At 37.6% G+C, this 12,411-nt stretch overlaps 1 protein-coding gene across 1 annotated transcript in view; it reads right to left on the bottom strand.

The window, feature by feature from the left end:
- Gga (ADP-ribosylation factor-binding protein Gga) overlaps positions 1-12,411 on the bottom strand; it is a 312,496-nt gene that overhangs the window by 158,850 nt on the left and 141,235 nt on the right. Inside the window, exon 7 of the mRNA XM_067142150.2 lies at positions 710-839. Coding sequence (XP_066998251.2) covers positions 710-839 — 130 coding nt within the window. The remainder of the gene's footprint in view (positions 1-709; positions 840-12,411) is intronic.

Below are 12,411 nucleotides of genomic sequence, written 5' to 3'. Positions count from 1 at the left end.
GAAGCAATGTCTCGACTCTGCTAAGGGCCCCGTGGTCGCCAACCCACGCTCCCAAGTGGAGAGCCCCTGGGGCCCCTTTTAGTCACTTGTTACAACAAGCAGGGGATACCGTGGGTGTATTCTTCATCTGCGTCCCCTACTCGCAGGAGGTTCATCATAATCAATGGCTATACCAAATGCAAATACTCTTCCAACATACTTCCCTATACCCGTTCCTCCCCCCAGCTCAACACGTAACCAGCATACTCATGTGTCCCGTCCATGCCTAACCTTACAATAATGCTCTATCTTTCACTCTCTCCCTACTCTTGGTAACTGACTACCCAATTGACATATTCACACCTTTCGCATTCTTCAAACACAAAATTAAAAGATTCCTTTGAAGTCCTCCCCTGGTTTCCATTTTCTTCCGCCCTTCCAACCCATGACCTTTCTTCTTGCTAACTCTGTAACCGACCCTTGCCAGTCATTGTTGCCATTCTTGTTACATTGTTATTGTTATTAATATACTGTTGATACTTAGTATTATTATTTATACCAATTGATATCTTATTATACTTAATTAAATTTGTTATTTTATTAGTATAAAATGGCCCTCCATACACTGTATCAAATAAATAAATTTATTAATTAATTTAAAAAACACTTGGTAACTTCAGCAATAAAATCTGAAAATACAAGGAATAATATGAATTGTAAACAAACTCACCCGGAAGAACTTGACTGATGCCCGTGGGATGGAGGTAAATTATCCTGTAACATAAACTCTCCAAGAAGATCAAGCCCTGTAAAACCTTTAGGTTTCTGCTCCTCCGCAGGTGCAACTGCTACAGCTTCCTCTAAAATGAAAAAGAGTGACAATGGCAACATAAACAATTTAAAAGGTAGAACCAATAAACAGTATCAATTAGGTGGAACCATTGTGTTTCAATTCTTTTAAATGAAAAATGTTGACACACTGCGGTTCTGATATGGTTATACCTGTTTAATTTTACATATTTTTATATATTCTAAATAATATTACATATTATGTGAAGAGTGTAACATTTATGTACATATCTAGGTCATTATTACAAAAAATTAAAAATTGTGTCAGCTCGTCTAATTTTCAGACTATAGTAAAATAATTGGCTAATTTGATCTCATATATATTATATTTCAATTCCTAAAGTTGGCTTTAAAATTCCTTTAAAACTGGGATTCTAACCCTTTGTGAAATACAGTAAGTCCGAGCATCTCAACTGCATAAAACAACACTAATCCTTTCTCAGAATTTTAGATGGCTGGTGCCTTTCATTGGTCAGAGTTTCTAACAAACCCTATGCAGTCTCGAAACGAAATTTATCTAAGATCTCTATGTTTGCAAGATCATTAGTGGTGAACAAGAAGAGCCCTCGGAAGATATTTCACCTAGCAAGTTTTCTCTTTCAACATACGCACCGGTGACTTCCTGGAATGGTGAACGGTCCTTCTCAGCCTACATGAAAATTTTATCGGATGAGCGCCAGAACATCACAATGGAAAACAAGGAGTAATACCAAATACTTTAATTTGACAATACCGGACAGCTTGCTGTTTTCAGCGAGAAAGCCGATAGTGCTGTTACCTACATGCCTTGGTGTGAACAACTCTTCAATAACATATTGCCATCTGTATGATTCTTGGCTCACTGCCGTGTTGTTTATAATGTATCAGTGTTTGTCACTAAATAATCTTACACTGCAGTTATATTCCACGAAAAGTGTTATGCGCTGAACAAATCACCCAGCATGATAATGGGCATGGGAACTGATAAGGGCCGCAAGTATTAAAAGAAGTAATGACCTCGCATCTGTGTTCAGGTTACATTCTATGCCCCTTATATTAACCCAATCGCATCATTTGACGAGCCTAGCTTGTCATAGTTACTCGTGGCATATGAATCAAATGACGAGCTCTGCTCGCGGCGATGCACAGCTGTACATCAATCCATATAGTTGAGTCAATAACCCCCAGACGCCACTTGTATGCATTCTGAGCTGAAGTTTACACATGTGGCTTCGGTTTTTCCCTTTCACCAGGTTCTCGCACACTTCCGGAACAAGAGATAAGAGAATCTTTTTTCACATAATTTCGCTCATGTCAGTTGCCATCATGGCGTCAAGCAGATATGCTGGTGTTGATGAAGAAGGAATAGAAAAGCTAATAGATAGTGTTTTAGAGAGTGATATTGAAGGCAGTGATGTTTGTGACGACGAAATAGACCCTGAAGTCCTTAGTTCGAGTACTAGCGATGCGTATAATAGTTCTGATGACACGGAAAGTGAAGCAAATAACGACGGTGTGCCGAGTCTTTCGAAACAAGCTCGTACATCGGCACAGACTAACTTGACTGACTGGAACTGGACAAAAAGTGACAACAAACCTGTTGTACATAAGTTTAGTGAATACAGTGGGGTTAGTGAAAATTTATTGAAAAAGTTTGATACGCAGCCACTATCTGAACTCTCAGTTTTTTGTGAATACATGAACCCTTTGTTTGACAATATATCTGTCGAGACAAATTCATATGCAGCAAAACAGTTGAGCAATCCTGACAGAAAAAAGTTGAAAGACGATGACAAATGGTTTGAGACTACACCCGATGAAATTAGAGCATATTTTGCGTTAGTTATACTAATGTCACAAGTGCGAAAGTCAAGAATACAGTTATACTGGAGTAAAAACTGGTGTATAAACATTCCTATTTTTCGTGAAACCATAAGCAGGGGAAGATTTATTATAATTTCATGATTTTTACATTTTGTTGACAATGAACAAGTCGATAGTAGTGACAAACTAAGAAAGATTAGGCTTATAATACAACATTTCTGCTCCAAATTTTCAGAATTATATTCACCTTCACAAGACATTGCTCTAGATGAAAGTCTAATGAAATTCAGAGGCCGCCTTTCATATGTCCAGTGTAATAGGTCTAAACGTTCTAGGTTTGGAATAAAAATTTACAAAATTTGTGAATCAAGTTCTGGCTACTGTCTGTCTTTCAAAATTTATGTAGGTGATGATGTAACGGATCCAAGTCTGCCAGCAAGTACAAACGTCGTGCTCAACATGTGTGAACCCTTGTTAGGCCGAGGACATACATTGTTTTTAGATAACTGGTATTCTTCCCCAGATTTATTCAAAAGGCTACACGACAAGCAGATGAATGTAATTGGAACTGTTAGACAGAACCGAAAAGACATGCCTCGCGATATCAGTAAGAAGAAACTAAAACGTGGAGAGTATGAGACGTGGGCTGCCAACAGTATGTTGTGTGTGAAGTGGAAAGGTAACAAGGATGTTTGCTTTCTCAGCACTAAACACAAATCAGCTGACATGACAGGGACAGGCAAACTCAGGCGAAAGAGAGGACAAACTCCAAGGGAAGAAGTGATAAAGCCCAAGTGTGGCCTTGAATACCAGAAGGGGATGGGTGGTGTTGACCTTCAGGATCAGGTTACAGCTCTGTTCCCCGTCATGCGACGCACAGTGAAAGGATATAGAAAAATATTCTTTTATCTCCTAGATATGTGTATTTTCAATTCCTTCACTGTGTATCACAAGATCGCTGCTAACAGAAAGACGAGCTACATGGACTTCCGAACTAGCATTGCGCAGCAGCTGCTAGAGACTGTTCAGTTGCCGGAGTACTCGGTTCGAGGTCGACCTTCAGCGAGCACCACCCCAACCAGATTACAAGCTAAATCATGGGCCCACTTTCCCATGCGTATTCCCCCTACAGAGAAGAAATCAAAAGTCACAAGAAGGTGTGTTGTGTGCTACAGCCGGGGTAAAAGAAGCGAAAGTTGCTGGCAGTGCAAAAAGTGTGGCGTAGCTCTTCACTTAGAAGAATGTTTTGAGGTGTACCACACCCAGCAGACGTACTAAAATAGCGGCATTGGTAAGTTTATTACTTCTTTATCATGCATGCAAATTTTCAGAAAGGAATATTTACTGGTTGGTTTTGTATGATTTTCTAAATAATAGTGTGATGACGACGGCCGCAGAGCTGTATTTAAATGTGATTTCTTAGTGAACTCCTATGGTATTTAAATGTGAGGCGAATGGGTTAAGAAAATCAATCAAAAACTCTACTGAAATGTTAGTGGGACGTAAAACCAATAATATTAACAAATATGGAAATCTAGTATACTCAAACTTGAGGGTCCACATTGTTAAACAGTGCCATAAATTTCACAATTAAAAACTTGTCACGGTAGTCTTGAAATTGAAAATTGAAGGCCAGGAGTTCCGAATCCAGTCACCTTTTCTTTTACTGTAAGAAAATAATAATAATAATAATAATAATAATAATAATAATAATAATAATAATAATAATAATAATAATAATAATCATAATAATAATAATAATTTTCTTTATGTCCCACTGAGTACTTTTACGGTTTTCGGAGATGCCGAGGTGCCGGAATGTAGTCCCGCAGGAATTCTTTTACATGCCAGTAAATCTACCTACACGAGGCTGACGTATCTGAGCACCAACAAATACCACCGGACTGAGCCAGGATCGAACCTGCCAAATTTGGATCAGAAGGCCATCACATCAACCGTCTGAGCCACTCAGCCCGGTGTAAGAAAATTATTTCAGTGTATTATTGGCATAGGCTTGAGCACCAGTCCAACTAATTTAATACGTCTGTATGGTAATTCTTCATGCATAAGTTTGTGAAAGAGACTTTAGGAAATTCTGAACACTTCTTCGTTGTCAGGAACATCGTAGTTCACTCACGTAACCCCAATATGTGTTACTTATTGTGTATTTCTGTCTTCAGAGGTAAAACAGAAAATTCAAAGTACAGAAAAAGGGAGATGGCAGCATGAGCTGAGGTCCCCTGTAGAGTTCGGGAAGATCGGCCGTACCGAAGAAGAACAAGAAGAAGCAGAAGTCAAAATAATGGACCAAAACTCCTCTTCCTTAAATACAGCTTCTCTTTCCCAAGATCTTAATAAATCATGGATGTTGTTAAGTTATCTGCCCCCTCTGGCGCTTTGGCTGAAAGGTTAGTGCTTCGTGCACCCCCCCCCCCACACACACACACATTTTTATGATACTGTCATTCTTCGGAGTGTTGGACCTCTTCCATTTCCCTTCTGATTAGTGTTAATAGAGGAAGGCTAGGCAGTTGTACTTCCTCTTAAAGTAATCACCACCACGGAATGGTCAGCGTACTGGCCTTCGGTTCAGAGGGCCCTGGTACGATTCCCGGCTGAGTTGGAGATTTTAATCACATCTGTTAATTCCTGTAGATCGAGTGCTACGTGTTTGTATTTGTATTCATATGGATCTTCAAGTATATACAACACATCGTACGAAAAACAACCACAGAAACACGCAATAGTGAGTACAGTATATATCCCTCCACATATGATTGCTGTTAGAAAAGGCATCCGGCCAGAAAACTAGGCTAAGTCCATACAAAATCCTGCATCAGGTAATTGAGAAAAGGCTAGAAAGAAGAGGAGAGAGTAGTTGTTCAATATTTCCCCCAGAGGCTGGGTTGATCCTCAAACAAATTCTGCTTTATCATTTTTAAGACATAGCGAAAGGCACGACTAACATAATGCTCGTTTGGGGGTTTATGAAGGAGGCATTTTATATTTTAAAATTTCATTCTTAATTATTATGATTATTCAGTTATCTTAACAAAAATATTTCCAATGTGTGTAGTGCATTCCTCTCAACTGTAGCATAGACAAGTATGCAGTTCACACCAACACGCTAGATGTCACCACCGTCGCTGTTCGCACTCCACTCAATGCTGTTGAGATAGAGCTGTCCGGTATTGGTGTATTAAAGTATTTGGTAATACTTGGCGACACACTGGCATCACGATAAAAAAGTTACTGCATTATTTGTGTTACTTAATAGGGGTTTAAAGACAGATTCTATATTAACTTTATTTAGTAACAGTTATTTGTTTCATTTTCAGGGCATGAGGGCAACAGGAAATTAGCTACAAAAATACGTTGTGTAATATACTTTGCGATTTACAGTGCATAATATTATCTACAAATATTTAAGTATATTGATTATGCATTTGATTTCATTATTTAACACTGTCAACATTAGAAAACTGCAGAGTATATAAATTATCTAAAGCAACAATGATTACTCTCATTATCATAAAACATTGGTTTTTTTTCGTTATTGGCTTTACGTCGCACCGACACAGATATGTCTTATGGTGATGAATAAAACATTGTACCCGACAAATTTGGCGACCAATTAACATTTACTTGTGAGCCAGCATAAATCATCTGATTTAGTGTGAAGGGGTTAGACTATTAACATCAAGTCTTCCAGCGTATAACAAGCTATTGGACGACTTCCAGCGGAGCTAAGTATTGATCAGCGTGCCAATTTTCGATCGAGCCAGCCTGTTAGTCACGTGATAAACTGGATTCTCAAAGCAAGGCACTGCACGTGTGCACAGCTGAGCACTGCCAACACGTCTAGAATAATCCGAGCCAATTAAAGTGGCCCAGTGTACCAATGACCTGACAAGTCACGGACACACCTCCAAGCCAGAGGTTATAAAATATTTTGCAGATATTAAATCATTCTCTTACTTCTTACATTCTCACACTCTTGTATGCTTATGCTCTGAAGTTCTGCTATTATTATTCTACTAGGCTTTGAGCAGATTACGTACTTGTACAATTGCTTACTGGACTGTATCTTGCTAAATTCAACGAGGCCTTCGTTACATTTTTCAACATGAACAGTAACTTACTTTACCATATTGATTGATCTTCTAAATCATCCAATTTAAGAAAATACAGTAGAACCTCGATTATACATTCCTGGAAACTATGTTTTCCCGGATTATTCGTTCAAATTACATGGTTCCACGAGCATCCTAAGTAAATCACATTGTAAAAATCCTGCCTTATCCGCTCCTCGAAGAAACAATTTCCCGGATCAACCATCCAGAAATTTCAGTCCCATCAACACTAAATCCTCAATCGAGCATTTTTCAAGAAACTGTATCTCACGAAGGGACGGCTACGGTATACCTAAGGATCTTGGTGTTAATGTCCTGTCATTACGATAAATAGGTAATAGAAAAGCGATCGGCGGTGAACTTGCATAAGAGACCATCATATTTGGGTGATATTGTTTAGAGAATCCTCTGAAATCATAAAGCAGATTGTGCCTATAACAGATGGAAGGAGACAGAGCGCATTTCAACAGCTCTACTTGAAGACGGAACGAGTTTTGTCAAATTTTCGTACTTGTAAAACGTACCAGTAAATATGATGGAAGATAGTCCGCCTAGTCAATACTATTTACTATAAATACTATAAATAGTATTGACTAGGCGGACCATCTTCCAACATATTTACTGTTACTAAGTCAATACGGATCCAATCCCGACCATCAGGGTCAAGATTATTAATAACATGTAAAACGTCTCAAATATGTCCTGCGTTAGATGTTTATTTTTTCTTTTTCTTTTTTTTTTTTTTTTTTTACTATTGTATCGGCGAATAGGCTTTCGGCACTTCCCTCAGAGCACTGTATAGTAACTAAGCTATCAGGCAGGAATCAAAACTGCTCCTTCTTAGCATAAATGTAGTATTTTAATATTAACGTATATGATTATGTTATCGAGACCAGAACAGATGTTGCATCTTACATGCAAAATGCCATGAGAGCGCTTGGGATTGCCTGTTGTTGTTTTGGTCCTAATATAAGACAGGGAAGTTTATGTTTTTGTGTTAAAATGTTATAAAAACCGCAGTCATTTTATTTGTGCACGTTACATTTGAATAGTTCATATCATTTCCCACTTGTACTAACTTGTACAGCGAGCGTGCTTTCCAGATGAGCTCAAGGTCACGAATAATCGTAATTTCTGAAGTTTTGATGATATTTTCTCTATTTCCAATTTGATTGTGATTTTTGATGGGCAGAATTGAACATGATACTGTACATTCAAGAACTTTTGAGAATCGATACATTTAAAACCATATTCTCGAGTTCAACATAACCTTTAAAAGCCGATGTAGGCCTAATTTACGCGGTAAAAGATTTCCAGAAACTGACAATGAACAGTATACCAGTGACCAAATCACAATAGAAGATTAGGAAAAGGAACTTCCTCCATCACGTTGGGCGCTTTTGTATCTAATGTGTTTTATCTTATTAGAGAATTAAAAAACTACCTACTTGTGGTCGACTGCTGTTTGGCTTGGTGTTATTAGATTCTTTGAAGAATTTGGCTGATCAAAGTTGCTGAACTGATAGAAGTTTTCACGAGAAACTGATACAAGTTTTCACAGGAAAACTGACGAAGTTCCCCCGGTAAAACTGGATGTATAAAGTTTTAATGAAATTTCTAGATTCGTAACTTTCGTATTGGTAATTAATGTTTGCAGCCAGCCCCGGGTTCCATTCTCGGCCAGGTTGGGCACTTTTACCTGGATACGAGGGCTGGTTCCAGGTCCACTCAGCCTATGATTACCTTTAATTACAGAGCTATCGAATGGTGAGATGGCAAAGCCGATCTAGAGAGCCAGGAATAACAGCCGAGAGGATTCGTCACACTGACCATGCACCCCGCATAATCTGCAGGCCTTCGGGCTGAGCAGTTCGGCTCGCCAGATGTAGATCATTCGATTTGACGCCCGTAGGCGACCTGCGCGTCGTGATGAGGATGAAATGATGATGAATACGACACATACACCCAGTCCCGTGCCAGCGAAATTAACCAATTAAGGTTAAAATTCCCGATCCTGCCGGGAATCAAACCCGGGGCCCCTGTGAGCAAAGGCCAGCAAGCTAACCATTTAGCCATGGAGCAGGACAGTCTATACCATACTGTTATACTAAACTTAGCCTATAAATAAGAATTCCGAGAATTATTTTTACTCTGGAAGGATATTCCATTTTAACGAATATCATTTTTAATGAAGCTTAATTACAAAATAATTGAAATAGCAACATGACTGGACAGCTAGTTAAAATTGAACATCATTGACTGTAAATAGCCAAAATTCCCAACTTTTGTTGGTTATGATGAATCATAATAAAAAGCTTTCATATTACAATTAAAATATGTTGGCAATATTATTAACATTAAATTAAAAAATCCAACGATTCCATCAAATGAAAAGAAAACTAACATAAAATTGCTGAAGGCTTAACTTTAACGTTACAGATCCCATTATTTACATCATTTACTTCCTGGTTAACATATAAAATTTGAAATATTTATTCTTTGGCACTTGTATTCGTTGACCCCAAAAATTCATGTCTTTCAATATTCCGTCATTTCTTTAAATCATCACATGATTCAGTAAAATCTAATAAAACAACTTGGGTGTTCCAATGACATGCTTACAACTTTGTCGCTTATACCAACCGTACGATCAAAGAAATAGAAATAAACTGTAGTGCCTCTTTAAATACTAAGATTACGTAGTGATATTAGGAATCAGCATCCTCTGGAAGACTGCAACAGCTGTATCTAGACAATAAATTTTCTAAAATGATGTCATCAAGAATAATAAATGGTCAAGAAATCCAATGACTCTGCAACCCCTAGTGTCCTATATGAGAATTCTGAAAAATCTACGTCTAATGTTAACTACCAATACTATGGGTTACTAGAAGAATATCATTAGCAGGAAATCAAGCTACACATTGCCTTAAATAAGATCTACTCATCTCAACTGCGACATGGTTCACCTCTACATGGCGTCATTCAGTATTGAAGATTCTATTTCACCCCTTCACATTTGCGTATAACTCGCTTACATTAAGTCCTGATTTATCATATTTGACAACTATCAAATTGTTAATCTCAGTATTCTTCGAAAACATCATCAAGAAAATCGCCTATCAATGCCTAAATACTTGTCTATCCTCACCACCATTAAATCCACATGCATGAAGAGCATCAATCCTATTACGTCAATAACGTATCATCGGGACTTGTTCGAAGATTACATCATATCATTCAATGCACAACTCCCAATGAGCTATACTCCAATAATACTGCACATCAATCATTCACTTTATTTCGACGGCCCTAATTCAAATCTCTCATTCCACATGCGCGTCATGCTCGAGTAAAATGTAACTCATCTTCCAAACATTATTATCAAAGACTACCGCATTCTTACGTACGCATAAAATCGTAACCGATGTGATAATACCATTATTCCTCTCGTGAAAACTACGCATATGATGTGAAATTATAATCTTGGATGACTCCAATTTAAACACATGTTAACTATCTTATGGTCACCTCAAATAAATATACCTATGCAATAAATAATACGTAGAGGTTCAATTATGATGACAGTATTCTACTAAATGTAACCACCACGTTTTAGAAAATTTCCTGCGTAATATCTACTGTTAGACACTCAAATTCAAAATAGTACATGAAAATTATGATTTCTCCTGGATTATACATGATGAAATTCACAACACTCTATATCTGTTACGAAATAATGAGTAACGATCGCACGGTATCACTCAAGTTGTTTACCTACACACGTCACATTCTGACTCCATAAAATGATCTACTCTACTTTAAGCAACTACATAGCAGAATAAACGAAAGACACTTATTTTTGGTACTTATCATACTGATGGCTTCGGGAGGATGTCAGCTCCAATCTCTTGGGTGTTAATTTCATCACCTGGCCCTCATTTTAACATTCTTCAGACAGGACCACATCCCGAGTTTAGACCTGCATTGTTTGGTTATTAGGCATCACATAATAATCTTTTATCATGTATGGCGACATCATAGTACCTGAAACTCGTAATAGGGAATTAGCCCAATATCATACACATAAATAATATTTTATAATGTTTTGAATTAACACTCGCCTTATTATTTGAGAGAACAAGATATATCTTCTCTCTTTACAAATTAATTCGCACTATCTGTACAATAGCAATTCAACTTCAACAAGTTTAGATTCGACTTCTTTCTATCTGTGTGCAACGATTCTGATATCTTTTAGTCTCTTTTCATTATCCGCATTGTTCTTACAAAAACAAAATCCTATTCTAAAACACAATAATAAAAATCTGCTTGCATTTCATACATCCTCATAATTCAGTAGCCTGTAATCTCCCTTCCAGATGATTTTGACGTTTTAAGCATAACCTCTCTGATACAGAATGCTCTTGTAATCACTGATCTCGGTAAAGGAACATATTTAACAATACATTGCCTCCTTAGCTTAACGTACCAATCGATTATTTAATAGTTGGTCTCTCGACTTCCGAATCATACCGTAATAAATAGACAATGCATGACCACCGTATGTGAATTAAACTTGGCCTGTATGATTTAATCCATTCCGTGGCCTCTGTTATATATTTTTGCCATTGAAGTTTCGTGCCCCCTATCTATATTTGTCCCTTCTCCATTGAAATAAAATACAGCATTTATTCAATATTATCTCCTGGCACAAGGACATTTCGTTACCGACCGTGACTTATTGAATACCATGGGGCTCTGAACTGATGAATCCACCTGTGCCTTCAATTCGTTAGATGGTATTTATTCCACCGAGCGAGTTATTTCATTTTGATATATCTGGACGTATGACAACTCGACATTTACTTTCGTATGATTTCATTAACTTTATATTACCATAAACTTCCATTGTTCTCTTTAATTCCGATTTAGCAACCATTGGAAGGTTATAATATATAAAGTAACATGTCCAGACAGACAGACAGACAGACAGACAGACAGACAGACAGACAGACAGACAGACAGACAGAGACAGACAGACAGATTCATCATTGCAGAGCCAAAACTAATGGACAGAAAGAAATGAAATGAAATTTTGTGAATAAATTTACATTACAGTGCAGGTGCTCACCAAGAGAGGATTTTTGGATATTCCATCGCAAGGGGGTGAAAAGGGGGTTGAAATTTTGAAATGAGTATATCTATATCTCAAAAACTTGACAGTTTAGAGAAACAGAAATTGGTAGCTGGAATCTCCTTTAAAAATAAAGAAACACATGATTTTTCTTTTTCTGAAAATCCACTTAATGGGGGTGAAAAGAGGTGAAAAAGGGGTTCAGTTCCCTTTATGAGGATACTTATATATAAAAAACTGAAGATGTTAGAGTCATGAAAATTGGCATTTGGAATCTCCTTTAACCCGCGAGTGGTCGCTAACCGAAATGTACCGTGAGTGGTCGCGCGTGAGACATTCTCTCACATTAAAATAAATATGACATAATTCCCAGTTTTGTGGGGCGTAAGGCTGAAATTTTCTACTGAAATGAAACGCAAATTCTTCCTTAAATAGTTTAGATAAAAATGAAATGATAAGCTGTGTGAGAGAGAGAGAGAGAGAGAGAGAGAGATGGCGTATGGCTTTTAG

Source organism: Anabrus simplex, chromosome 2, assembly GCF_040414725.1.
Source record: "Anabrus simplex isolate iqAnaSimp1 chromosome 2, ASM4041472v1, whole genome shotgun sequence".
NCBI lineage: Eukaryota > Metazoa > Arthropoda > Insecta > Orthoptera > Tettigoniidae > Anabrus > Anabrus simplex.
This window is presented reverse-complemented; position numbering and strand designations above follow the sequence as displayed.